Source organism: Falco naumanni, chromosome 6 (assembly GCF_017639655.2).
Source record: "Falco naumanni isolate bFalNau1 chromosome 6, bFalNau1.pat, whole genome shotgun sequence".
NCBI classification, from domain to species: domain Eukaryota; kingdom Metazoa; phylum Chordata; class Aves; order Falconiformes; family Falconidae; genus Falco; species Falco naumanni.
The window spans coordinates 38,206,478-38,234,062 of record NC_054059.1 but is presented as its reverse complement, the minus strand read 5'-3'; the positions used below and the strand labels follow the sequence as shown (position 1 = coordinate 38,234,062).

Below are 27,585 nucleotides of genomic sequence, written 5' to 3'. Positions count from 1 at the left end.
GTGTTGAATTAGAATATTAATGTATTTTACAGTGTTTGGGAGTTGAATTGCAATATTTAATACATGCATATACTTCAGATGAAAAAAATTCAATGGCAGCTTGTGTGTAGGGTCTCCTCGGTTGTTTGAGAGGGTCCCATGTCAATTCAACTACAAACCATCAGAAAAATAAGAATCTCTTGTTATACTTAAGTTTTCTTTCTGTGGATTAGACAGATTGGAACATAGCTAAACATAGTTGAACAATGCTTACAATAAACCTAGGGCCTAATTAGTACCACTTCAATAATTTGAAGTTTTCATTTAATTTCAAGTGATGAGTTAGATTTGTATGGACTATGTAACCCGTGTCCTACGAACAGCATTTATGTGAAACTCCCAGCAGTCATCATCATCCAAATGTGTAATAAACTTAACAAGCTTCTGTGTGTTTTATTTCCTTGCTTTTATTTATATCCTCAGGTTGTAATTTTAGAGTCTGTCTTGTAAGATTTTTCTAAATGTGTTAATGTTCTGTGATAAGAACTATTTAAAACTAGGCTACTATGACAAAAATAAAGGTAGTCCTCTTTTCTGAAAGATTACCTATCTTTATCCTGTCCCACTTTAAATATTGTTACACAGTGTATGTGGGCCACACAGATGCAGTAAAGCCAGATCTAAGGCAAATAGAACTTCTGTTGAGTTTTAATTGCTGGATTTATTGGTAGTATTTCATACCTCAGGTTTTTGCTTATCCTCTTGACTTGTAGCTCCCTTTGTTCTTGCTCTCAGTGAGGACTTATTGTTTATTTACTTTTTACAAGGTAGTGTGGTCACTTAAACATTTCCCATACGTTCTTTTTCTTCATTTAGATTTAGGATAAAGACCTGAGTTGCCATTCTAAGTAGATTCCTGTATGCAGAACTGTCCTGTGTTTGCCTTTACCTCCCAAGTAGGATTAGAAGATATATTAAAATTCCATCTAAATGTGAAAGTTTCCCATTGTCATAGAATTCCAGAAGCAACCCATAAGTCATAGTAAATTTAGGATTAATTATTTTCATACTCTGAGAAATCAAGGGCATGCCAGACTTGCAAGTGCAGTATGTTAACATCTTTCACCTTGCGCTGTTTTAAAGCACTAAACTACTTTAAGATGATTAGAAAACTTTATACAGGTATTGCATCTCATACAAATGCATGACTTCATTCTGGTTACTGGAGCTCATTGTTTTCCTGTTTCCCATGTGTGTTGGCTTCATCCATCTTAGAAATGAGTAAGTCTAAGCACGGAGAAGATAATTTTCAAGAATCTTTCCATGTTTTCACTCAGACCTAATTAAACTTCCGGGGGGGGGGGGGGGGGGGGGGGAGGTGGGACATTTTTATCCTATTGTGTGATTACATCAGTAAGGTGTGTTGTTATTTTTTAACAGCATGCATTTGCTTCAGTTCTAGATATGCTATTTCATCTCCATCCCTTGCTGAAGTTCGGATGATTTGTATTTTTTTATGTTTAGAAGGGAATGGGTGGGCCTTGGCAGAGCTGGGAAGTGTCCTTTGGGTGCACTTGCCATGCAAGCTATCAGAGGCTTAAGACACAGATTTTTTTTTCCACTGTCTAGTTTGCTCCTCTGTGTGGGAATCTGCATATGTGGGGTTTTGTGGGATTTTTTGGTTTTGCGATTGTTTTGGGACACTGTTTCCACTAGAATACTGTTGCTGTGCAGGCGCTGCTCAGAGCTGCTTGACAAGTCAGTAGGTGACCTATAGTAGGATTTAGGAATTCAAAACAGTTTAAATTGTTGGGTTAAAAATCACATTATTCACCAAATAGTGAAGTCTAAGTGCAGCAGAGAAACTGATTATTTTATGTCACGCTGTTTTAGCCTACTTGGGAATTACTTGGGCAGTGTTTAAACTGAAATATTCTGTTAGGTCAAACTCCCTTGGCATATTTTTTTTTATTGCTTATTAAAAAGAAGAATTTCCTGTTGGAAGTTCACAGATGTGCTCTAAAAATGGGTGAGTGTTCTTATTTTCCTTCTCAAAGACTGCTTTTGGGTTTGTAGCAGTGAAAAGCCTGGTTCAGGGTCTGATGTGAAAAGCCTACCTGATATTTGCCCTACATATTCACAGCCCCTGGCAACTGCGGATTTGTTAGCACCAGGAATAGGGTTGCTGTAACCTGACAAAAGCTGGCACAACAGCCTAACAATAATGTCAGCCCCCTTTTATTGATCCAGGCCCCTCCGAGCAGCCCCCTCCCCTGTATGGTTATGAACCGTCGCTCTGTGCTGTAAAGAGTTGGAGGAAGCTGATTTGGTTGAAAACAAAGCTGTTCTTTAGGAGGAGGCGGACTGGCGGTGGGAGTCAGTTTAGTCTTCAGCCAGGTCTGTAATGGGACCTGCCATGACACGGTAGTGCCTGCGCAGGTCTGAGCGTAAGACAGCATGGGACCAGACAGGTGGGCATCTTTCTGACCCCGTATGAGTGCACTGCTGATGTCATTGTAATTAATTTAATATAACATTAAAAAAAATACCAAAATGTGTGAACAGTGCTGCACTGCTGGCCTCCAGATTTCGTTCTCTGTGCTTTATGCACTTTTTTGTGATCTGGGTTGTTCTTTCATATTATTTAACTGTGTTGTAAAAGCGTAGAATGGAGATGTTACTCATTTTGAAGCTTAGGTCTAATGTACTTGAGTTATCAGAATTTTTAATAATCATGTTCCCTTTCTTCAGTCCACAGTTCGCTGTTCATCTAATTCTAATCAGCTAATATCTTCCTTATAAAACTACTTTTGGCTATGCATTGTAACAACAGATATCATTTAGAGCTAAACAAATGGGGTCTCCAGAGTAGAGTGTTATGCTCATGCAGTTCAGTTCAGGAATATTTTCACCCAGGTGAAATGAAGCAGCAGTAGTAGGTTTGGGTTTTTTCCAGTTACACAATTTCAAAATTTTCCTTAAATTATTACTTAAGGAAAAGGATTTCCAAATTTTGTCCACAAGAGAAGTACTATCACTTCACTTTCTGCAAAGATTATGGGGAAAAGTCAGTTCAAGTATGAAAGAAAACAGGTAAGTTGATAGCACTAGAGAGTTTACTACTGTGGATGAGGCTTTTTTAAATCTAGAATTTACTGCATTATTTTTTGAAAAAATATTTGGAAAAGCTTTTGGGGTTTTGTAGTTGGCTCTGTATATTTGAGAAAATGTGTGGTAGGTTCTGGTATGTTAATCTTGGGCGGGGGGCAAAAACCATCTTTTCTGTGCTTACTACATTCTTGCTTTCCACAGTCATCTAATCTCTCTACAGTTGTGTTCCTTCTGTTCAGACTAACAGCTTTAGAGATAAAGTTAAATGAAAGTAATGTTTCACGTATTGTTACTGATCCGCACATGTCATTGCTCTGTCTGTTCGTAGGGAAATAGTTTTAGTTCTGTTGATCTTCACGTTCCTTTGAAAGGAAACAGGTTAATAAGCAGTTTACAAAGAAACCTGTTTTATTGTAATGTCAGTAAATTATAGGAGAAAGATCCATGTGACGTGCATGAGAATTTTGCTCACTTTGGAGTTTAGTATGCGTGTCTAACTATATATTAACATCCTTTTTATGCCCTTAGTAACTGTACATTTCCTTCTAATGCATTCTCCTAGAAGGTGGAGCTGAAACAAAATTAAGTCTGTTTCAATAGAAATTAAAAATTTGGGTTCAAATTACTATAAAGCTTAAGGTAAAAGTTGAAGGAAGATGTGTTAACTCTGAGGATGGTTAATGAGCAGTCTTCCCAAGCATAAGAGAGAGCACAGGCATGTTGTTACAAACATATTAAATGGCATGTGAACTAGGCAGAGAAGGAAGTCATTTGTCCTAATAATATGCGAGTAGATGTGATAGCTGATGAAGATGTTTTAATGTAATCTGAACAGATTTATTTGCAAATCATTTTTTATGCTTTCAAAATTCATTAGTTTTGTATTAAGCAAGATGACTTGGAGCTAACACATCTGCTCATAATTTCTCTTGAAAGAACAGGAAAGGGATTGACAAACTGTATAGGCTTCATAAAAACATTTAAAAAGAAGAAACAAGGAGTAAAATGCCAGCTCATTGAAATCATAATGAAGAATTACTGTAAGGCTAAAGAGTACAGGAACAGTTAGAGCAAAGATCCATCTGGGTCAGTATGCTCCAAATATGGGTTATTTAGCCAAAGTACAGAACAAAAAAAGATTAAGATGATTCCTCCTGGTTTCTAGCTTTCTGTAACTTCAGAATTTATTTCTGAGTGCCTTGTATCTGTATCTTTCTGCTGCTTCTCTGAAAGCCCTTGAAGGGCCATACCATGAGCCTGTGATCTTTTTTGTGCATGTTTACACTTTGGCATCTACAGCAGTCTTGTTCCTGGCAGTTTCTCAATGTAATTATGAAATCCTACAGAAGATGTTTTTGCTTTTGGTTGGGGTTTTTTGTTTTGTGTATGTTCTTGGGTTTTGGTTTTTACTGTTTAAAAGACACTATCTGTGACAGGATGAGTAAGAAAGCTTTCTTTGTTGACTGATGAGAGAGATGATAAACAACCCAATCTGTGCCACTTACAGTCCCGTAGACCTTCACTTCCTTGATTGTTGCTAAGATAAGGAGTCGGTGTCTATTTATTTGGTTCTCTTAAGAAAGCTATTCCATTTTTTTGATCACCCTTGTTATCCTCTCAGCCTCATTGTTCTGCTGGTGTCATTTTGTAAGGGAGAGATCAGAATTAGAGTTTTCTAATGTGAGCCTTTAGGTTTTAGTAACAATGTTTTTTTTGTTCTTTTTCTGTTAGTTCTGTTGGCTTCCAGATATTTCAGGTTATGTGTGAAGGTGGCTCTGAAAGCAGTGATTAAAAAGATCTTTCTCTGAGTTAAAGCCAGTTTATAAACTATTACAAGGGTATTTGTGCAATTGCAAATGTTCATCTCATTGCTATCTGCAATCTAGTGAACATATCATGGGCTTAAACAAAAGGTTTCAACATTTAATGTACACTAACAGTCGTAATCAAGCATAAGAAAAGTGATGTGTATGGATATAATGTCTAATGTAATTCGTGAGTACCAAAGCCATGATCTTTGAATTGGTTGATTAATATGTGCACTGTTTTAAATTGCAATGCTCTTCCAAAGGCTTGCTGTTTTTACCTAATCTTTGACTGTATTAGGCAGATCGTTGAATTCCTGGACCCAAGGGAATGAGATTCTTGCTAGCATCATTTGAAGCAAGGACTGAATAAAAACAGTGTCAATCCCAGATGCTTGTTTAGCCTTGGCCAGTCTGGTCCCTGAGAAGAGCTGCTGTTTGGTCCCTGCAATTACATATGTGTATACGTGTGATGTGTGAGGGTATAAATACAAGGGTGGGTGGGTGAGTTGCTGGTGACTCTTCTGCCCTTTGGAACTAAAGGAGTTTGCCTCTAGGTATATTTAGTGGTTGGAGGCAGAGGAAGGAGCGTGTAAACCAAATCATCTTAATTTTCAGTTCCCAACAAGGGGAAGATGGTAACTGGTTGTGCTGACAGCGCCCTGATGGAGACCAGTCCCTTACAAGGTTGGAGCATGACTTCACATTTGGACCAGTGAAATACAATTTACTCCCCCACACTGTTGCTCCAGTGTTCAGCATTACGTGGTCCTTCTCCAACTCTTGGTTTCGAGTTAGTTGATAAACTTTCTATATGGTAAATTTAGTTAAATTATTGTTTACCCTTTTTCTGGAACACTTATAAGCATGGTGAATAGCACATTTATTTAGGCTTCTCTGAAAACTACTCTTCCTTGTGACAACTAACAACTTCCAATCAGTTAAGCAATTATTAATACACAAAGACAAGTTCCTTCTTGTCCCATGTCACGTTAAAGTCTTGAAGAGCTCCTGGTAAGAGATCTTCCCGTGTCCCTCTTGGAAGTGTAGGTGTTCTGTCAACCAGGTCATCCTTCCCCATATACTTCTTGGTTGCTTAGGTGGGGGCAAAAGAAAAAGATACTTATAAAGCATGATTTCATTTTTCATTGTATTTATCTAGCTGTCGTCTGACTTGTGTTTCTCATAACTTCAACCAATTTTTTTGGTATAAAGTTAAAAATACTCTGTAGTTACCTTGATGTTTCTTTAGAGCCCTTTAAAAACCAAACACAAAAGTAACTAGTTTTTTTTAACTGCCTTTATATTCTTTCCAGACAGAAAAAGTGTCCTTACTTCAGTTATTTATTGTGTTTGGTTTTTTGGTTTTTTTTTCTGTAAGTATGGCTTAAGCAATTATTATGAAAAATTTGGACATGTAGAATGTTAATCTGGAATCATGGGACTTGAAGGAATTCCTTTTCTGTGGTTTTTGAGTAAACATTTGGGATTAACTCAAGATTTAATGCATAAAAATAGGTCTTTCACTTGCTTAGAAAACAGTGTATAACACTAGCTTCTGAATAGCCTTCACCTTGATTTTTCTTTTAATTTATTGTAACAGTGGGAGCAATTAATGTTTTTGCTGCCAAAAGAAAAGAGTTGGAAAAGATGGGGGGGGGGGGGGGGGGGGGGGGGGGTGAGGAGGAGGAGGAAGTTGCATATTCAATACCAAATCAACTTGGGGGGTTATTTTAGGAAGCAACATTACATTTAAAAACCGTACTCTTGAAAACTTACTTAGCATTCTTCTTCCAAGTGACTTACAGAGTAAAATGGCACTGTTTGCTGTAGTAGATAATGCAATCACAAGTGGTTGCCTTATGTTATCAGTGACAATTTCAAGGTTTGTGATACTAACATTTAGACTGATCTGTGTGGTGCTGTGTAAATTGGAGCATGTGTATGATGCAACAGCATGGCTTGAATAGATGCTTCTGTTCTCTTGTCTTGAATCTGTTGGATGTCTCGTAATAAGTTCACTGTTAACAGGCCTTTCAAAATCTCTAGTGGAATACTTGGAGGCAGATGTTTCACAAACAAAATTGCATGGTTTTGCAGTAGACTTACATGTTGGCTCTATCAACTCTAAAAGACTTAGTAATTATAATGTCTACTTGTTTATTGTAAAACTAGAGGCACTGTTTGTTTCTTTACAGTAGCTCCTTTATGGTCCTAATGAATGTGAAAAGCATTTCTATTCCTTTTTTCTTGTAATCTGCAGTTTACCTTGTTTCATTTGGGTATTAGCAAGGAAAACAGTGCAGTCTTGTGCAACAGAATACATAGAGGTATAAAAAATCATAATGTGTGTAAAAGTGCGAATAAGTATTTCATATTAGAATGGGATTAGAACGAGCTTGTATAACTTTCAGTTAATGTATTTTCTTTCTTACTCAAGCTTTCAGTAAGACCAAATATTCTTTGCTTCTAACAGTGCTTGCAGGTTCAGTAGGCCTAATATTAAAAATTTATTTTGACTTTAAATGAGTGTAACTCCCTACTGCATAATCTTTTTTTTTTTTTTTTCCAGTTTGGGAACATATAAAAGTAGTGAGAACTTAGAGGTTTACCTAGCTGTGTAAAATTGTGATTAACACTTGTGGAATGCTTAAGATATCAAATACAAATGTAATGAATCAATGCCTCTTTCTCTGTAGGGTGCTGGTCAAGACAAACTTGGAATATATGTCAAGTCTGTTGTGAAAGGAGGTGCTGCAGATGTGGTTAGTAATAATCTTAAAACATCAGAAGTTAAAAGGTAGAAGGATCCTTTGGAAATACTTCTAAATCCTTTGTTCACTAATATGTGTGAATAACTTTTAATTTAGACCATGTTAGTACAGGTGTATGAATTTTCTTCTCTCTTGAATATGTATTTAGGATGGTCGTCTGGCTGCAGGGGATCAGTTGCTCAGTGTGGATGGTCGAAGTTTGGTGGGCCTGTCCCAGGAAAGGTATGGAATGCTTTCCTTGGGTGTCTTTACATGAAGAAAATGCTGTAGTCATAATTTACCAAGAAGGACATAAGCTCTTTTTTTTGCGTGTCAGGCTTTGTCTAGGCTTTTTATAACTGCCTATGAATAACCTTAGCAACAAGTTTAACTGTTCGTGTAGTATTTTCTGTATAAGATACAGGTTATCTATGTAGGAGAGATTGTATTACACGTTTGGGCTTTAGTTTGGAGCATAATTTATTTAGCTCTTAATTTTAAATATTATGGCTTCTGACCTTTATCTGTAGAAACTGAAAATAGTACTTGCCTGTAGGTGGTGTATGTTTAATAATTATATCTTCTAGTCATCATCTTCTAATTTTTTTCAAGGTGATTTTAAATATTAATCAGAGAGTGTTTTGTCAAACAGAAGATTACTCAAACATGAGAAGTCATGACATACCAACTGATAATAAGGAGAACTAAGTAATACAGTGCCTAATTTTATTTTATTTGCTTTGGCTTTTATTGCAGGGCAGCAGAACTGATGACTAGGACAGGTTCCGTAGTAACACTAGAAGTAGCAAAACAAGGAGCAATTTACCATGGTCTGGCAACTCTGCTTAATCAGCCATCCCCAATGATGCAAAGAGGTAAAAATGCTAATATTATTTATGTTGATAACAGTTTTATAAGGCTTAGAATGCAGAAAATATAATAATTCACAGTAGCTTGCCACACATTACCAAAATATTAAATCAGAAAAGAAACATAATTTCACAGAAAAGAAGCATTTCTTTCTTATCAGAAGTTCATCTTATTTCAAGTATTGTTTGAAATTATGCGAGTCTAATAATTAATAAATGCTTTGTATATGCACCTGTTTAAAAAAAAAGCATTTAAGCACAGTTCTGGTTAAAATAAAAATTGCTTCAGACAAATGGAATATAATGAATACAAAGGGCATTAAACTTCAATGGCTTTTTTTATTCCTTATATAAAATCTTCTCTCCTCCTCTCAGAATATGACTTCCTTGTAACCACAGATTGCAACGTAATTACTAAGAGAGAAATAAATAGAAACAAAAGCCCCTAGTACATGTTTTGCCACTGAATTATTTTTCTTTAAACTAGAAATACTGAAACGTGTATTCCTAAGTTTCCATGTCTGATCATAGGTAGGTCTTGGATGTTTCTCCAACGTTAGATTTTATCATCCTACTGTAGTGAACTAACAACAGACACGTTTAAGTCTTAGGTAAAAGAATGTGGTAAAGGAAATAATTTTGTAAAGGAAGACCTTTTCTACATATAGGGTAGAACTACAGTGTAGAAAAGAATGGGTTAAAAGACTAAATCCTTATTATCACAGTTTACAACACCATCCCAGATGCCATATGCCTCAGTCAGCAAGAGGCTTTTCAGTAAAGCACATTTGGCTTTTCCAGATACTGTGGTACCTTCTCAAAAGCTTTTTTGAAGCTTACAAATCAAAGGAATCCTGTGTAGTTGATACAAGAGTGGGATTGTGTATCTGAAGAAGTAAAAGTTTTAAAGTCTAGCATTTGCTTTACTGGGTACTGATTTTTAATTATAAATGCAAGGTAGCTCTGGTTTGGAAAAGAATATGCTAGACAGTAGTTAATATAAGTGAAAGGGGGAAAATACATATCCAACTGTTACAGTTTCTGACCGCCGTGGCTCAGGTAAACCCCGACCAAAGAGTGAAGGCTTTGAGCTGTATAATAACGCCACTCAGAATGGGTCACCCGAGAGCCCCCAGCTGCCATGGACTGAGTACAGTGAACCAAAGAAGCTGCCAGGGGATGATAGATTAATGAAGAACAGAGCTGATCATCGCTCCAGTCCCAATGTAGCAAGTAAGTAAGATTATCCTTCTTTTAGGGGTAGATGCCTCCTCCACTATTTTAGAGGCTGTTGAATTTAAAAAAGGGGGTGATTGTTTTAAAATACCAGCGTAGTAGTAACATTTGGAGCAAGCCTCTTGTTAGAACTGTTCAAAGGAAAAATCATATTTATTTCGTGAATGCTACTGCTTTACTAAATTATTTAAATTATTATTAACAGTCATGTAAATGCTGCCTTTAACTTTCCAACAGATCAGCCTCCAAGCCCTGGGGGAAAGAATGCTTATGCATCTGGAACTACCACCAAAATAACCTCAGTCTCTACTGGAAATCTTTGTACAGAGGTCAGAAGTGGCAAGCAAAATGCTTGCTATTAAACTTTCCTTAGCTATCAATAGTGCCAGTGTGCTTCAGTTAAACCAGTGTCTTAAATATTTGAATATAGTATAATGCTGATTCTAGTGACTGGGTGGGGGTTTTGCTTATTACAGCTAATGAAAGATCGAGACAGCTTTCAGTGATTTCATTAGATTTTGTTCATGAAGTTGTCCATGTGATTTCTTAGGTTTGTACAATATTGTGTACTTGCTTGCAGACCATAAAAGCATGAGTCATAACCACAATTATATTTGATACCAGACAACCTCTTTATCTCCTGTTCCAGACAAATAATGCTGTTATGAGCCAAAAGAAAACATTTAGAGAATGCATGTTTAGAATATCATTATGTACAGATCTGTGTGATTAGAAAATTCTACCTTTACGTTCTTTCAACCTTTTTCAGGAACAGACTCTGCCCCCACGACCTGAAGCTTATCCCATCCCAACACAGACCTATACTAGAGAATATTTCACATTCCCAGCTTCAAAGTCCCAGGATCGAATGGGTCCAGCTCAGAGTCAGTGGCCAAATTATGAAGAAAAACCACAGGTCCAGGCAGAAAGTAATCATTCTATCAATACTACAATGCAGGTGAGAAGTAATTTCTTTCAATACAAGAAAAAACCAGAAAGAAACTGGTTGCTTTCCACTCCCAGACTGCTGGAGACATTTTTGCAGAACAGTCAACTCTATAACCTCTGGGCTGTTGACGAGAAACTATACCATGGGAGGGGAGCAACTGTACTTTTGCCAAGATTGGCTTGGGTTCAGAAACCCTACTCTTTTTTTTTTATTTTCTTTTTTCTCCCTCTGTAGGATTTTATGTTATCATGGTCTGCAGTCTTGTTATCTGGGATGGTTTAATACCCTGTTAGAGGTAATGGGTTGTAGATGGTAGTAGGGTTTGTCCTGTAAAATGTTTTGTGGCTTTCTGAAATGCAAACTAAATATTTTGCTCTTCCAAGAAGATTTATGTGGAAAAATCTCTTGCTTGCAGAGTGCATTGTTTAAGTGACAGGGCGATGTACTAAAAATGAAATAAAACACTACCTTGAGATCTATCCAAGGTCTTTACTGAAACACATTCCCTGCTCTCAGTTAAAAAACAACAACATGTAAATTGCATCTATTATGAAAGTGCAGATGCTTCTTGACCTGAAATGAATTTACCCTTCCCCTGTACCTTCTATAAATTCAGAAAATAATGTTGTTGTTCTCTTTTTAAATGAGGACTTTACTCAAATCCATACAGGAAATTAAATCTAGATCTACTGAGTCCACTCAGTGGACCATCTTTTTCTCTAATCCACCAGAGACTTAAAAATATATAGAGAAAACTTTTTTTTTTCTGTTTCTTAATTTGTGATAAAAGCAGAGCCTTACAGCAGGATCAGCATGGGGTTTTTTACTTTTGGAAAAACAGTGTCTGGTAAATTATCTTGCGATTGTGTCACAGAAGCAAAGTAAGGATTGGTTATCGATTACTCACACATGTATCAGCAAGTAAATTCAGTAAAAGGTCAATTGAATGAAAACTTAGTACTCTTCCCCCCCTCCCAGTATTATAGATACCAAATCCTAATTATTGCAGCTGTTAAGAATATGGATGTTATACCTAAAGTAGGATGCTGCAAGTTAAATGACTGTGGCAAATCTCTATGGAAATATTTTGCTGAATTTCTGTGCTCAACTCATTTGCATTTCATGATTTCATCTCAGTCTGAGCTGCGTAGCTGAATACCTATCCACTCTGTCAGTGATGGGACAGGCAGGCTGGTACCAGGGAATGGTTCCTACGCATTTGTTGTAATGGGCTGAATTGCTGCCTGCACATGCGTTTCTTCCCTACTTAAGACAAGCTTAAGTGAGTAGCTTAGACAAGGTAGTTTAACCTGGTGAGACACACCTCGTCTGTTAACGTTGTTGACAGGTACCAAATCTCAACTATGGTCTTAAGGCTGAATGCAGTGCAGAAAAGCACTTTCATAAAGCAAATGTCCAGAAGCTTTAGCTTCTTACAAACACTGGAAGTGTACGCAATTTTCCTGAACCACACGATAATTCTTTGAAGTTGAAAATTAGAGGAAAATAGACTTTAAAAAAAAATATTTTAAAAAAATCCTTGTAATCTTTACAGTGAGAACTGGCCTTGTAAAAAAAGTTGCTGTAAGCTACTGACTGATGTGAAATGCCTGTTTACTGTTCTGAAGGCATTAGCAAACTGTTTGGCTAGGTGCATCTGTACAGCAAATGTAACACAAATAGCTGTGTGTTCAGCTCTGCTGGACTAATAGAGCATAAAAAATACGCTTGTTCATCTCAAAGAAGGCATTCTTTAGAGGTCATAGTTAAGGTCATTGATGGAGAAAAAAAGGAAAAGATTTTGCTTTGTTAGTCTTCTCTCAGTTGTTGATAATTGGTACATTATGTTTTCAGTGCTTAGTACTTCCTAACATTAAAAGTACGAATATTTGCTTCACAAAAATCATTAACAGATATGATAAGCCTAATTTATGGTCCAGTATTTTTTTTTCAGGAGGTTGTACAATGCAGTGAGACCTTGAGGTTGTTAAAAGACTTGCTGTTTGACATGCTAAAAAGGTGACAAAAGCTCAAACCAACACATCCATGCCCCCAGAGCAGGTAGAATGAGACCTGCCTGCCCAGATCCCGTTCCAGTGCGTGGTGCTGTAGTAACAGGAGCTTCCCGCGCGCGCGGGTCATCCTGCCTGTTAACGGAGGAGGATGGGCACAGGCTCTCTTGTTTCTCCCTCTGCAGCTTTTCTGGTTGCCTTCCCAATAGGAAAAAAGTGCAGTCAAGCCAGTTGAAGCCTGAATGGCGGAGCTGGTACGCCTGAGCTGCTCTTCTGAGTTGCCAGGACTGTCATGCTCACATGCGGGGGAGGGGGTGTCAGGGATAGCCGTGAGAAATTGTGAGCTGGGGAGGTTTTCAGCTTAGACTCCATTTTGCCTTCATCCTTCTTCCCAGTCCAGGTTTCCAGGCATTTCGGAGGTTGCAAAGTCTTCCATCACTTGAACGATCTAAAAAGACTGAGAAGAATATTTTATTGTTGATTCTGGGAAACTTGCTGGGCATGGAAATGCTTAAACTCATTAAAAGTAATTACCTTTGGCAATAAGAATGCAGTTTGTGAGCCATTTTCAAATACGTTTTAATATAGACAGACTGTGAAATACATGCCTTGTTTGATTTTTTTTTTCCAGCGTGTAGCTCGTTCCCAGGAAGAACTCAGAGATAAAGTTTTCCAGCCAGAGAGGAATCGTTTGGAAGTTGTTATACGGAAGGATGTAGAGTACCTCGATCGGAAGTCAGACAGTGATCAGTGGATGAATTCATCCGTGGATTCTAGCACGTCTAGCCAAGAACACCTGAACCATTCATCCAAACCAGTCTCGCCTGGTTCCTGTTTAACTAAAAGTGGACCTGGCCGTTGGAAAACTCCAGCTACCAGCCAGCCGACTCCAGTGGCCATTTCCCAGCCCATCAGAACAGATCTTCCCCCTCCACCACCACCGCCTCCAGTGCATTATGCAGCTGAATTTGATGAACTACAAATGGATTTGCCTCTGCCTCCCCCTCCCCCTCCAAATCAGATAGGAGCACAAGCATCCTCCCAGGTTGCTGCTGCTGAGCGTAAAAAAAGAGAAGAGCATCAGAGGTGGTATGAAAAGGAAAAGGCACGTTTGGAAGAGGAGCGAGAAAGGAAACGTCGTGAGCAGGAGAGAAAACTGGGCCAAATGCGTTCTCAGCCACTAATTCCTGCTCAGCCTGTGGTTCCTCCTGTTTCTCTTCAACAAGTGAAATCAGAAAAACCTTCAACTTTGCAGAGGTCTCAAGAAACTGTCATTCGAGAGTTGCAGCCCCAACAGCAGCCTCGGACTATTGAGCGGAGAGATCTCCAGTACATTACTATCAGCAAGGAAGAACTGTCCTCTAGTGATAGCCTCTCTCCAGATCCCTGGAAACGGGATGCTAAGGAGAAGCTGGAGAAGCAGCAGCAGATGCACATTGTGGACATGCTGAGTAAAGAGATTCAGGAACTTCAGAACAAGCCCGATCGTACAGCAGAAGAAAATGACCGCCTCCGCAAACTCATGCTTGAGTGGCAGTTCCAAAAGCGACTTCAAGAATCAAAGCAAAAGGATGAAGATGATGATGAAGAGGAGGATGATGATGTGGATACTATGCTCATCATGCAGCGACTGGAGGCAGAAAGAAGAGCAAGGGTAAAAAGGGATAATCCTTTCTAGATGAAAGTATTGTAAATCTGTATCTTGATGGGTTCTCTGGCTTTGTCTAAGTATTTTGATGTTCTTACAGAGTAAAGGAGGATGAACCTTTCTGAAGTACCTTGAATTTTAAAATTGCTAATTTACAGTGGCTTGACCAGTTAAGTGATGTATTATGACAGGATTGTAGGATCCAAGTTGGCAGTCACATTTACTTCTCTGGTTGTGGGGAAAGAAATTCCCTTTGGATAAAAGGATTTTGCTATGTACCTGGAGTAGGATTAGGAAGTTAAATATGGCAGGAGTTTTCTTACTGGAAGGTAAGCAAAAACATTTGAAATTATGAAAGTCTCTAGGAGAGTCGGGAACAAAAATGGTGTAATTCCTAACCCCCGCCCCCAGTATGTTTGCCTTTAAGAGTTCTTACAGTCTTGGACCTGAACACAGACACGGAACGCATGCTGTTTCCAGAAAACAGTGAACTGAACTGAGATTCCACCTTGCTGGTCTGCTCCAAGTAAAAGCTGGGGTATAAAGTAGCTGCTACCTCTACCAGCACCTCAGTGGTGACCCCAGTAGTGCCGGGGGGAGTGAAGCGTTACGTTGAGCCATGTGGCTTTGGTGGTTCTCTAACAACTAGTGCACCCTGTCTAGGGCTCCAGCTCATACATAACTGCATTTTGCATGGTGTCCAGCTTAATCAGTATCTGACAAGGTTTGCTTACCTTAGCTTCAGTACTGTGAAAGCTCATAATGTATGTAATGAGATATTACAACTAAATAGTGTGATAAAGTTCTTAACGCTGGTGATGGCTGTTGCCTCTCAGAATGTGTTAAATCTGTTGTTACTGAGAAACAATTTCTATAGGAAAATCTGTCTTCTCTGAATAATAGCACGGATACCAAAGTTATATACCGATAGCTGTGCTCTGACAGGCTTAAAAACTAGCTCTGTAATATGCTGAGTGTCTTCTGTCTGTTTATCTTGAAAACTGGATTTAATTCTGTGATAGGCAGTTTCTAATTCTTAATAAATGTTTGTACATGCTTATTTTGATGTTCAGAAATAGCTATTGGCTTGAGTAGTATTTGAGTTAAGGATTGTTTTGGCAGCTTGATTTCCTAAACTTAACTCTTCTCATGTTCACTGCAGTCTGCATTGCTTTCCTTTTTTCTTGTGGCTAACTTTATTACTGTGTGAAACAATAGATACCTCAAACTTGGAAACTGAAGAAAGGAAAAGCTAAATATATCTTTGGCAAACGGGTTATGTTAAAGCCCAGCATCACTAACATGTAATTTGTAGCACATAGGCAGTTACCTGTGGGCATAAAAAAATCCATGTAAAACTGCCATTTTAACAAACAGTGTCTTCAAAATTTTACTGTAGCAAGGCTAAAAAAGCCATCTGTCATTTATAGAAAGCCAGTTGTCTTGCGTAACGTTATATCAGCCTTCTCTTTAAGTGCTGGATTTAAAATACTGTTTGTGCATAAAGTTATTCCAGCATTTTGGAACATTTTGAAACTAAAAAATAACAGTTGTTTTGAACTGAAGTAATGTTTGCATTTTGGTACATTTCATTGTCTATACTACTAGAGATGTAATAAGTAGCATCTCTGGAGAATTACTGAGGTTTTGAATGAGTCAAACCAATACTGATAAAAACTTTGGATTAATTGATTGTTTTCATTTCTGTATTTCAGGATTATGTCAATTCAGTTCCTCGTTCTAAAGCAGCTGACTTAACAAATAAAAGAAAATGCTTTTGAAATAGCGCAAGTCTAACCTATCTTTATTTTCACTGTGCATCTTTCTTTTTTTTCCCCCCTTTCTTACTACCTGCAGCAGACTGCTGTGCCAGCAATCTCTGTTCTAGATTTGGTATGTTTGTTTCCTTCTCTTCAATATCTTTTTCCCATTTCAATTCTTGATATTGTTAATAACTACCCTATATGCCTTGGATGATGATTTGGCAGCTTTGGGTGTTCAAAAATTACTGTAATACAATAAGCAGTAAGTTAACTGTAAGCATGCATTTGAATGTTTCCAGATGTGGTGACTCCTTTCCCTGTGTTTCCTTCCTTTTAGATGTGTTCTGCTTGCAGGCTTGATTTGTTTGTTGTAGTGGTGGTCTAATATAAACCTGTTTATTTGATGTTTTGTGCAGTCAGGTTTATAAAAATCTTACTAATAACTTTGAATGAACAGGCTGTGTATGAAGTAAGATTTCCTCCTTTTCCTTCCCCACCCCTGCAGGTTTTGGAAGAACTCTAGCAACACCATTCCTTTCCAATTTGAAGTGAAATTGTCCTGAGAGCCTAATAATACAGCATACTGTTTCATGCTGAAACCCTGTTGTTTACAGGTGTTAAAATTTTCTCATTAAAGTAAAAATGCATTGTAAACTCAGAAATTACTTCTGAACTATGATTTCCAAGTAGGTCACGTAAACATGCAATTAAGTTACATATAATTTCAGTTTCAATTGTTTAATACCATTCTCCGGTGTCTAAAACATGACAGCTGTCAAACTGGAGCAGCAGTTGCTGTGACTCCAGCTAATTCTGTATTTTATTGCTCTCATTGGAAATGGGTACATGGAAAAAGAGTTCTGTAGTCTTCTAGAGAAGAAATACATTCCCTTCAAAGTGTATTTCTATATAATCAGTATACCAATTTGAAAGCAAGGTAATGCTTGCAAGTCCTGTTAGTACAATTAATTTGTGCTGCTGGGAAAAACTGTAAACATGTCTGCTCAAAATACAGATTTGGGTAATTGGCGCTACTTTATTTTTAAGAAAAAAAATCCCCTTCTGAAATGCATACTTCTAGCTAAAGACTTAGTAAGTGTGTCTGAAGTGTTCAGTTTTGTGTCTGTGTAGTACATGAGCATTAAGCAGTTGACAGCAGTGAAACAGGTGAAGTGTGTCAGCTTTCTGGATTAATGGAGAAGCCAGGAGTCATGGATTTTTTCACACTTGGTATCTATCAATATTTTTTCTTATTACTGCTCCAGTATTTTTTCACTTAAGCCTTGGTCCCCTGGAGCTGCAACGGGATAGATAAAGTACTTTGCCAAGCAGGCTGTAAAATTCTGGATCTTTCTGCAACAGGAGGCTGTGAATGCAGACAGTATCATCAGCTTTACAAATGGATTAGACAGATTCATAGACATCACACCTGTAAACAGCTACTCAGAGGATTACACCAGGCTGCACCAGCCAGCAGCTCTAGCACCGTGCTGAATGCTGTGGAAGTACTAGAAGAAATGGCCAGGCTCACGTGCAGCCCTTCTTGCCATGGTCAGAGACAGAATACTGCGCTAGATGGACCCATGGCCTGAAATTTATGTTCATAAATTTAGCTTTAAAAAAAGAAAGCAAGCTAATTCTGAAATAGATGACGTTGAATGCTATACCACGCAAATACCTCTTCTTCCTAATTTCATCATTTTCATACTGTTCACATGACTTTCTGGGCATAGTTGTAGCTATCCTGTGCCACTTCATGTACCCAGGCAATTACTACTTTGTTTCTAGAAAAAAAAATACACTTTTGAATGCTCAGTGCTTTTTATGTATGTCTAATATGAGCACTGGTGATAGCTGTACTGCTAATTATAAAGCTTTTGAAAAGTGGCTAATAGTTAATGCAGGGTTTGTCAGCTTGGCTAAAGTTTGTCTTTTTAAATTCCCTGGGCCACTAACAGATCTGAACCAGCTTTAGCTGGTCATAAATAAATAGGTTTAAATGTAAAGTTCTTCTGGAACCTCTTTTAAAGCATTCTAAGCAGTGCTTGGAGAAATAAATTTTGTCTGGAATCTGAGACTTCCTGGATCGCTGCCAGTCCTGTGAATATTTTAATGCTTCTGATAAAGGAGCCCGATGGGCTGATCCTTACGAGGAGCAATAGCTCAGAAGAAGGGTGGCCTCTTGCCCTCCTAGGTAGGAATAGTGCTGCAAGCGCATGTTGGCAGTAGGGGGACAGTTGTGCAGCTAAGGGAACTGCCGGCACTGTGCCGTAGAGCTGGGACAAAGCAGGGGGAAAGAATTCATGCCTTGTGCTTAGCTGGTTTGCTCAGTTAGAGCTGGGAGATTCCTCTTCCGTGGCCCTCTGGCTGTGCAGATCAGTTGTTTCTCCCTGTTACGATATAAACGTGTGCTGCTTTGGAGGAACCCTGAAAGTCAGGGGGGACCTGATCGCTCGCTGCAGCCACCTGACAGGAGGCTGTAGGGGTCGATCTCTTCTCCCAGGTAACAAGTGACAGGACAAGTGGAAACAGCCTCAAGTTGCACCAGGGGAGGTTTAGACTGGATATTGTGAAAAATTTCTCCGCTGAAAGGGTGGTCAAGCATTGGAACAGGCTGCCCAGGGATTTGGTGGAATCGTCTTCCCTGGAGATGTTTAAAAAACACGTAGATGTGGTGTTCAGGGATGAGGTTTAGTGATGGACATATGGCAGTCCTGGGTTAACAGCTGGACTTGATGATCTCAAGGGTCTTTTCCAACTTTAATGATTCTGTGATAAGTACAGTACATCGCAACTGAAGAAAAACTGTTTGGGATAGAGAAGTATCAAATCAAAATACTCAACCTGGGAATCTAATAGCTCTTGTATTTGAAATGGGATGTGAAGCTGATTTTCCTTAGCATCTTGAAATTTTGGGATGAAGTCTGAGTTGGGTGCTGCCGTATGCAATTACAGACACAAACGCCTGCAAGCGCTCTGGCGTGCCTTGCCATCCCACTGCTCCCTGCCTTGGTCTGGGAATGCTCCAAAGTAGAAACTAGGTACTAATCATAAAGAAATGAAATGTCACTCTCTTAATAGTTACTCTATCCCTGCTTGTGCCTTACATACAGGTTTTTTGGCTTTTTTACTAGGTGTTATGTTTAGAATAGCCTCTGACCTGGGTACAGTTGTCTTTACATTTGTTATGGTTCAGATGTTAACAACGGTTCCCAGGTGGGCACCCTGCCAAGTTTTCCCTTCTTTCTTTAGTTAGGGTCACAAGAAATTAAAAAAGACCCAGTCCTATTTCCTCTTTATTTTAGTTTGAAATATTTCCTTAAAGTTTTAGTGCATTTGAATAGGAATATTTGCTACTAAACAAAAAGGTGTCCATGCCGTAACTTGGGACTAGTAACTGCCACAACCAGAGTTTTTTCTCTGAATGCAACTGGGACAAAGTCAAGGAATTTTCCTATATTTTTTAACTGTGCAGTTTTTTGCCTTTTTAAAAAAAAAAAAAAACCACAACCGGAAACTACTTCTCTTCTAGAAACTCTTTCAAATTAATAGCTGTCTTTCCTTTTGACAGCAATATTATCTCCTTTGCTAAAATAATGTCTTTTTAATAACCAAGACAAGAAGAGGACTTAATCCAAGCAGGGAGCTGGTTAACTACTTGATTCTCTGCTCTACCATGTATGCTGAGCTTGATCTCTAGGTCGTTTTCAGTTAGGAGTTACAAAAGTTTTAGCCCTAAATAAGGGGAATTTGCTTGGAGGTAGCATCCTCTAGTATACGTTTGCCAAATTACTGCCTAAATGAAATTAATTTTGTTCTTAAACTTTCATGCTCAAAACCGGTAGGTTTTTAACACTTCAAATGAGAGATGTTTTCACTGCAATTAGTCCATATAACTGCTTGAAGATGTAGAAGGCAAATGTTTTCAAAATTACCTGTTGAACAAGGTCATAAAGATACCCATAACACAAATATGACATGAACAGCGGGGGAAAATAATTACCAGAAAATTAGTCCAAAAAACAAAATTTGTTTTTAGAATTGATTGGAAAATTGATTAGGAAACCTAATCTGCTTTAAAACACATTTCCTGTTAATTAACTGGGGGAAGAGATATCTATATGAATGTTCTCCTCACAAAGTCTGTTGAAGCTGCATTGTATCTTAGGGGCCTTCCTCTGTAAATGAAATTAGATTGTGAAAAGAAATCCAGGAGTAGAGAAGTATCTGAGTTACATGCAGCTTATAGCAAGATCCAATGATTTACTGATTTATACCAATCAGTATAAAAGATCTTGGCAGGGGGTGGGGCAGAGTGCTGTGGTTGTCACGTTAAAACGTATGCTGCAGTAAGAAATAACACAGCACGTAGTCCAGTTAACTTGTACTTGTGAATATTATTGCACCAGTGAATATTCCTGTCCATCAAGGGATTAGATACTGTTAGCTTTAGAGAATCGGGCAAAGTTTGAATTTTTGTAGCTTTTATGTGCAGCTTTTATGATAAGCATATATAAAGTAGTATTGTGTGTTGGACATCAGTTGTTCGTGTGAGCTGTTTAATCTCATTAGTCAAAGATTTCTTTGCCTGGCACTCTGCTTTTTCCAAAACACATCTGTTGCAGATACAGTGGGAGATTTTATTTATCTCCCGAGACTATTTGCAGACTTGCTGAATGAGCCTGTTACTTTAAATGGATTGACCCTTTGACTAATGAGTCATGATTTTCCGGTGCTTAAATACTAATCCAAAATGAAAAACCAATTGGCTGCTGGAGCTGTGGACTGTTGGTTCCAGGTATTTAATTTCACTTTACTGCACCTATGAGACTACGGTTGCTGAAGCTGTCTGGAATATTGAATCACCTCAGCCTGCTGCTAGGGGTTCATATATGACTGCAAAAAATGTCACTTGTGTGTTTTGTGTTTTGTGCTTTTATCTATGTAGTTCTGTACATCTCTTTTTTTTTTTTTTTTTTTTCTTTTTTTTTTTTTTTGGGTAACCAGTGTAACCTAAGTGTACTCTTAACAGCTGGAAATTATATTGATTTGTCTGTAGCATATAGGATTTTCTACTGATCGAGTTACTTTTAGATGCAAATACTTGGGTTACTTTTTTTTTTTTTGGTCACATCTTACCCAGAGGAGTAACAAAAAGATTAAAGATGTGTCTCTGTTAGTTACAGGATGAAGAACGCAGGCGGCAGCAACAACTTGAAGAAATGCGCAAACGAGAAGCAGAAGACAGGGCCAGGCAGGAAGAAGAGCGCCGACAGCAAGAGGAGGAGCGGACCAGAAGAGAGGCTGAAGAAAAGGTTGTGGTCTTCTGAGTGCTGCAGGGGTTCTTACGGGCCTCTCTCCTCTTTAGGCTGGCCAGTAGCAGCTCAATGTTGGGCTTAAACACGCTATTCCTAGTGATAAGGGCCATGGCCAAAGGCTTCAGTTTATCCAATATAGAACAAGAAGTAATTAAACAATTAGCCTGTTTGTGGTGACTGCAGTTGGTCGGTATTGCAGAAACAGTAGTGTAGGCTTTAGCGGCTGAAGGTTTTTAGCAGGGGCAGGGGATGGGGTTCAGAACCTTTTCTGAAGGCTACGGCAGAAATCTGTCATCTCCTGGTTGCCTTCAGCCCCCGCGTGCCTTACCTGCCACCTTCACTGTGATGGCTGAGTTAGTGGTGTTGGGTTTTGCTGTGTCTCGGAGATGGCACATATTTTTGCAGTAATTGTTTTACAGATAGAAATATAAAATACAGTGGAGATGAGTATTCCATAGTGTCTTTTATGTTTGGACTATAGGAGGAAAGGGAATTGGTTTCCAAGAAGGAAGTAAATAATTTCAGCAGATAAATCGCTGGGCCATCAAACAGATGGCATGGTCCTTTAGAACATGAATTTGAGAAGCTTTATTTTTCAAAACTGGAAATCAAAGCACCTCATTTGATTCTTAGCACGTTTAAGACTCTCTTCTTCCTAAAGAAAGAACAGTTATTGTTGTCCAGATTGAAGGCTTTCCTGTTGGTAACACTGACTTCAGAATGAAGAAAGCTTTTAATGTTGAGAGAAATTTCATCTTGGTAGACTGAGCAAATATATTTTAAACAAAACAAAACAAAATAATCAAAAACTCAAAACCCTTGGATGTATTAACTTCGTTAAATTTGTTTTGTTAGGTGGTTTTCAAGCCGTGTTAGACTGTTTTCCGTAAGCAGTATGGGGTGATGAGTAGGAGAAAGCTAAGCTGAGGGTGGTGATGGGTGAGGAAGGTCTATCTGGATTGAGGAAAGTACATAAAAAATACACTGTAGGAAGTTAGAAAAACAAACAAAAAACACAAAACAAAAAACTCAGCCAAGTTTTTCTTATTTTCTGGCAGTGACGCAGCCAAAGGACATTTGGATCACACCCTTTAAAGGGTTTTCACTGACAGGTCTTGACTGAGACACTTGTACATCTACCAACTCAGAGCTCAGTACCATCTGACCACTACCACGGCTTTAGAGAATAGTACAGGGAGATGAGTTTCATGACCTTGCTGTAGATGGACGAGATCAAATTTATTTATTATTTTTTTAGGATAACTGGCTCATGGTGTGAGGAAGATAAGCAGTTAAGGTGGAATTTTTTAAACATACGGATTAAGAACAGAAAGGATGGTGATTCAAAATGTCACATATTCCCAGCAGAAGTCATATTACGCTTAGACAAAAGTTTTTTTGTAGCGTACAGTTTCCAAGTATGTTTTCATTTGTTATCAAACAAAATACTGAATAGACCCTTGTATGAATTTACAGTGTGGGTTAGACAAGAGCTGAACAGAATTAAATGCTCTTTAGTTTCAAACTAGTAAAAATCTTTTAACTCAAAAAATACAAAGAAGATATTTCATGGCCTTTTAAATGGTCAATAGACTCATATAAATTAGCATAGGGTTTTTTTGTTTTTTATAATTTTTTTTGAAAACAGTTACTTGATGTCTGTTTCAGAAAATTTCTGTTACTTGATTTCTATGTGAAAGTAGTTTTCCTGGGATTTATACTAGAAGCTTTGTTAGGAGTCATCCATTCCAAGACTCTGTTGGTTAATTTACATTGTATAAGCATGCAGCAAAATTACAAAGTTCCTTTTTTAAGATGGTAGTTAATCTTAGTTATTTTCCTCTCCCACAGTTTCTTTACAGCTTTAGTAAACCTGCCCGTTATTAACTCTAGTTACGTTCTGAGCAATAAATGCTGGAATCACCCTTGGTTCACACAGGCAGTTGCCTTAGTTACCACAGGCAGTGGTAAATCTGGAAATAACAGCAACACTGTGTTACAGGACAACTGCCATTTTTTTCATAGTAGTAAATATTCTTTGTGTGAGTCCATATAGATGCCCTGCTTATTGCCAGAAAAGGAGACAAAAAAAAAAGCTGTTTGTGGTTCAGTGATGGAAAACTTAAATCTTTCTAAGATTGAAAGGTCTTGCCTTTCTGACCACTGTGTTTCTGTTTCCTCTGGACTTACAGAGGCGGCAGGAAGAGGAGTATTACAGTCGCTTAGAGGCTGAAAGGCGCAGGCAGCATGATGAAGCAGAACGAAGATTACTGGAACCTGACGAGCCTGGTCTGTACAGACCTCCACTTCCACGGGAATATGAACTCCCATCCCCAACCCCTTCATCTAACGCTCCTCCTCCCCCACCTCAGCGAAACACCTCTTACCTCAAAACACAGGTCCTCTCCCCTGACACGATTTATACTGCCAAGTTTGTTGCATACAATGATGATGATGAGGAGGAGGAGGATTCCAATCTAGCAGGTCAGGATAAGTACTCCAGCACAAGAAAATCTTATGGTGACTTCCCTCCTGCCACCCTTAAGCCACAGCAGTCCTCCCGCCAGCCTCGCCCAGTTTCAGATGGCCTCTTTCTTTCGAACTCATTCCAGTCATCTCCAGTCAATGCCAACAGTACTACTGCCAAAAAAAGCCAGCCCCCTCCCCCACAAAACAAACAGAGTATCATCCATGCCAGCGACTCTAAAGGTAGACACCATGAAATCAGTCGTCTCTACAGAACTATCCTCATGTTCTCAACTCTGGTGCTGTAGATTGAATCGCTTACTTTGTGATTTTTATTTCTTTTCCCCCCCCACACTTAATCGCTATTTTCACAATGGTGATCTAACTTAAATCCTGATATTAATACATGAATCCTCCAATTTTTAATTGTTTTGATCTCTCAAATTTCCTTGTTCCTTACCCAAACTCTTCAAAAGCAAAAATTCCGTCTTTCACGCAATGAATCAAATTATTTTAACTGTTACTCAACCAATTCAAAGTACTGTTGGTTTTGGCTTTCACTCTATTTTTCAGTGATTTGTTTTGTATGACTGACCACTGTTTACTCAGGGCATCTGGAAGTGCACCTTTCTTAAACACAGGAAGCCTTTTCTGATGGGTTCGTGGACAGAGCTTGTCTTCTGCTTTCATTGGTACCAGGGTTCTCTCTTTTACTAGTGTGTGCAAATGGCTTTAAAAATTATCTCTGTAGACATAGTTCTTAAATATACAAGCACCAAGAGATGTAGGACATGCAGTTAGTTTCATATATTAGGCAGCATTCCTGTACTTCTGGTTTGCACAAGTGCAGTTTTCTTGCAAAGAGAGACAAAAATCTACATTTCATCTTGGTGCTTTCTGCCTTACTCATTTCCTCCCCTTCTACACCCCTGTATTTCTTTGTCTCCTCATCTTGTTTCTTCTATAACTCCAAATGGGCAACCATAATGGCACTGAATTTCAAGTAGAGCTCTAGATGCTAGTAACTTCAGCACAATATTTTATCTGCAGGGTACTAGTTTAGCTATACTCATGAATTCAGAGCTAATTCAGCCCAGTTATGTGTAAAGTATTTTGAGACCATTGCCATATAGGAGGAATCTTAAGTACTTTACTCTTTGAGTACGTGTCTGCGTAGATCTCACCATAACAGATTTGCAGTTTATTAATATAATATTTTGTCTTTAAATAACAGCATCTGCCAGCACTTCCCTTACGTTTGTTTTCTTCAGTATTCTTCTGAGGGGAATGGTGGCCATGACATCCCCCTAGTTCATTCTTTTTACTTAACGCTGGAAGTCAACAAGTACCTGACAACCAACTCCAGCCGGTTAATCATCCTTCTAAAATGCAAAGGGTAGCAAGGCACCTGAGAGAGCGAAGGAAAGTGCTTATGCTGGCTTCCAGCCGAATGGCTAACTTGTTTACTGGATTCAAGTCTCAGTGACAAATGTGGAAGCCGTCAATATGGTATATCCCTGATCACCTTTTTGGCCACCTAACAAATTGTGGAAGTAACTTATTTTCTTCTATCAGAGGTGTGGTGTGGCCTGGTGACAGAGAGCGCGTGAGCCTCAGAATAGGTTCCATCTCTCAGAAGCATTTCTAGTCCAGCTCCGGTAGTGTTATGAACCTGGTCTGGGATATGTATGAGGCCGTACAGGTACATGATACTCTGAGCCTCCTCTCTGCATCTTTTTCAGCTGAGACTCAAGTCATCACTTTCCAGCAAGGCATCCTTTTCTTTGGAAGGCAAATTAGGTTCTGCCATGGTTGGACTGCTTCCAGTACCGAAGGGAAGCTTTGCACCTTACTGTGTAGTTTTAATATTGCTGAAGGGGCAGTAGTACTGTCCAACTGATACAGTTGATGCTTGGAAGTTTCACTGTTTGGGGTCAGTACAGGACCCAGGTTGCATAAAAATGTATCAACACTGATACTGGTTTAAATGGGAAAAAAGAAAAAAAAAAAACGGAAAAAAACCAAAACCCACCAACCAAAAACAGAAAACAAAAACCCAACCCTCTTTATTTACCCTGGTGTTGATTGTGAGATCTCGTGATGTAGTAGCCTCTGTGGATCCTGCAAACCTGTCTGTCACTCCTGTCTGGCTCTGTCATATGTTCCAAATCTTAAAGGAAGGTGAGGGAAGGTTTTAGCTTTTCAATGTGTCTTCATTAGGCTGAAGTATAAGTAGATAGGCTGTACACTGCCTGATAGGTGCTACCACTACAACACAAACAATTCCATTACACCAGGCTACCACCCACGTGAGCCCACCAATAAACCCACAACCAGTGAACCCAGATCACAGTATCAGAAGGACTCTAGCTTTTGAACACCTTGTATCACAAAGAATTAATGAGTTAAAATAAGATAAAGACGGGAAAATGCAGAAAATATTCTCTTTAAACCCTGTGACTATCTATGTTGTCAGCAGCTTGGGAATATTCTGAAACAGCGGGCTTCTGACATGAAACTTTCTTACTGTGTGTCTGTACTGAGCTGCTGTTCTTTCAAAGGAGTTTCTTTTTCTAGAAGTTCTTGTTTGAAACTGACTATAACAGAGTGGAAAATGTGCCTTCCATCGCAACAGATAGGCTTCCGAAGGCCTTTGCTTCCCTTCCTTATCCCTTCCTTATTTGGCACTTTGAAGGCTGTACATGTAATAAATTGAGTAACTCCATCAGTTGCTAGTTGTCACCACCACACGTCCTGCCTCCCATCATCCACAATCCAGAATGCCATTTCATATGTAATTGCATTTCCCAGTCCCACTTCCTGTAATGGAAAAATGAATCTCAGGGAAGTGAAATGTCCATTGATATTTTTGTGTGTGTGCACGTTTTTTGCTGGAAAACAATCAGAAGGACAATCTACAAAGATTTCGTTAGGGTTTTGGTAACAGTTAAGGAATATTGTAGTATGATGCTTCGCCTTTAATAACCTAATTCATAAACCATACAACTAATTCTGAATACTCTTATCTCATAATTTTTAAAATAGCCATGAGAACAGGTTAACTTCACCTGATTGCTCAAGCTTCTATGAAGACTGCCTGCGTAACGTACAAAGCCGTTTGCACAAAATGCAGAATTCACTGTGCAGTTTACCATCTCCCATCTCGCTGACTCTTGTTACATTACTGTCCTTTACAGCTCTTTTCTGTTCTGAATGTTAACTCTAGTAAACCACGCTTTGCAAATTTTGCTCTCGTACCTTCTTCCACTGGGTCTCTTAAGACCGCTGGGTCTGTCAACTAAGCTAAGAAAAAAGCCAACACCCAAATCAAACCTACTGTCCTAAAGCAGGTGGAAGTGTGAACCACAGCACGTGGATCCAGACTTTTCAAAGTCACGAAGGTAGTACTTACATGCAAGACTCATGTCTAGAAGGAAAAAATCTTCATATGCCTGGCATACCTAGTATGATTTGGTCTGCTACAAGTTTTGGGTGAAAAAAAATTTAGCCTACAACACACTAGATAAATTTGTTTGTGCGTTCCAGCCTCATATGTCTCTTTATTGAATATTTATGAGAAGTTACATATACCAGTGGAAGAAGCAAGCATACTTCCTTTTGTACTGAAGAAGGTTCACAAGACATAACATGTACGATATTAAGACCAGAACTGTCT

The 27,585-nt window shown here is 38.7% G+C and overlaps 1 protein-coding gene across 22 annotated transcripts in view; it reads left to right on the top strand.

Annotated features, from left to right (window-relative positions):
• AFDN (afadin, adherens junction formation factor) overlaps positions 1 to 27,585 on the top strand; it is a 131,385-nt gene that overhangs the window by 99,636 nt on the left and 4,164 nt on the right. For 5 of the 22 annotated variants that reach the window (XM_040597337.1, XM_040597336.1, XM_040597345.1 and 2 more), the window contains 10 exons: positions 7,595 to 7,660; positions 7,818 to 7,891; positions 8,405 to 8,523; positions 9,556 to 9,750; positions 9,991 to 10,082; positions 10,523 to 10,711; positions 13,346 to 14,368; positions 16,220 to 16,255; positions 21,306 to 21,440; positions 23,636 to 24,152. In XM_040597337.1, the coding sequence (XP_040453271.1) occupies positions 7,595 to 7,660; positions 7,818 to 7,891; positions 8,405 to 8,523; positions 9,556 to 9,750; positions 9,991 to 10,082; positions 10,523 to 10,711; positions 13,346 to 14,368; positions 16,220 to 16,255; positions 21,306 to 21,440; positions 23,636 to 24,152 (2,446 nt within the window). Of the gene's footprint in view, positions 1 to 7,594; positions 7,661 to 7,817; positions 7,892 to 8,404; positions 8,524 to 9,555; positions 9,751 to 9,990; positions 10,083 to 10,522; positions 10,712 to 13,345; positions 14,369 to 16,219; positions 16,256 to 21,305; positions 21,441 to 23,635; positions 24,153 to 27,585 lie in introns of those variants that run through there. The other 17 variants (XM_040597349.1, XM_040597348.1, XM_040597352.1 and 14 more) reach the window with 10 other exon arrangements.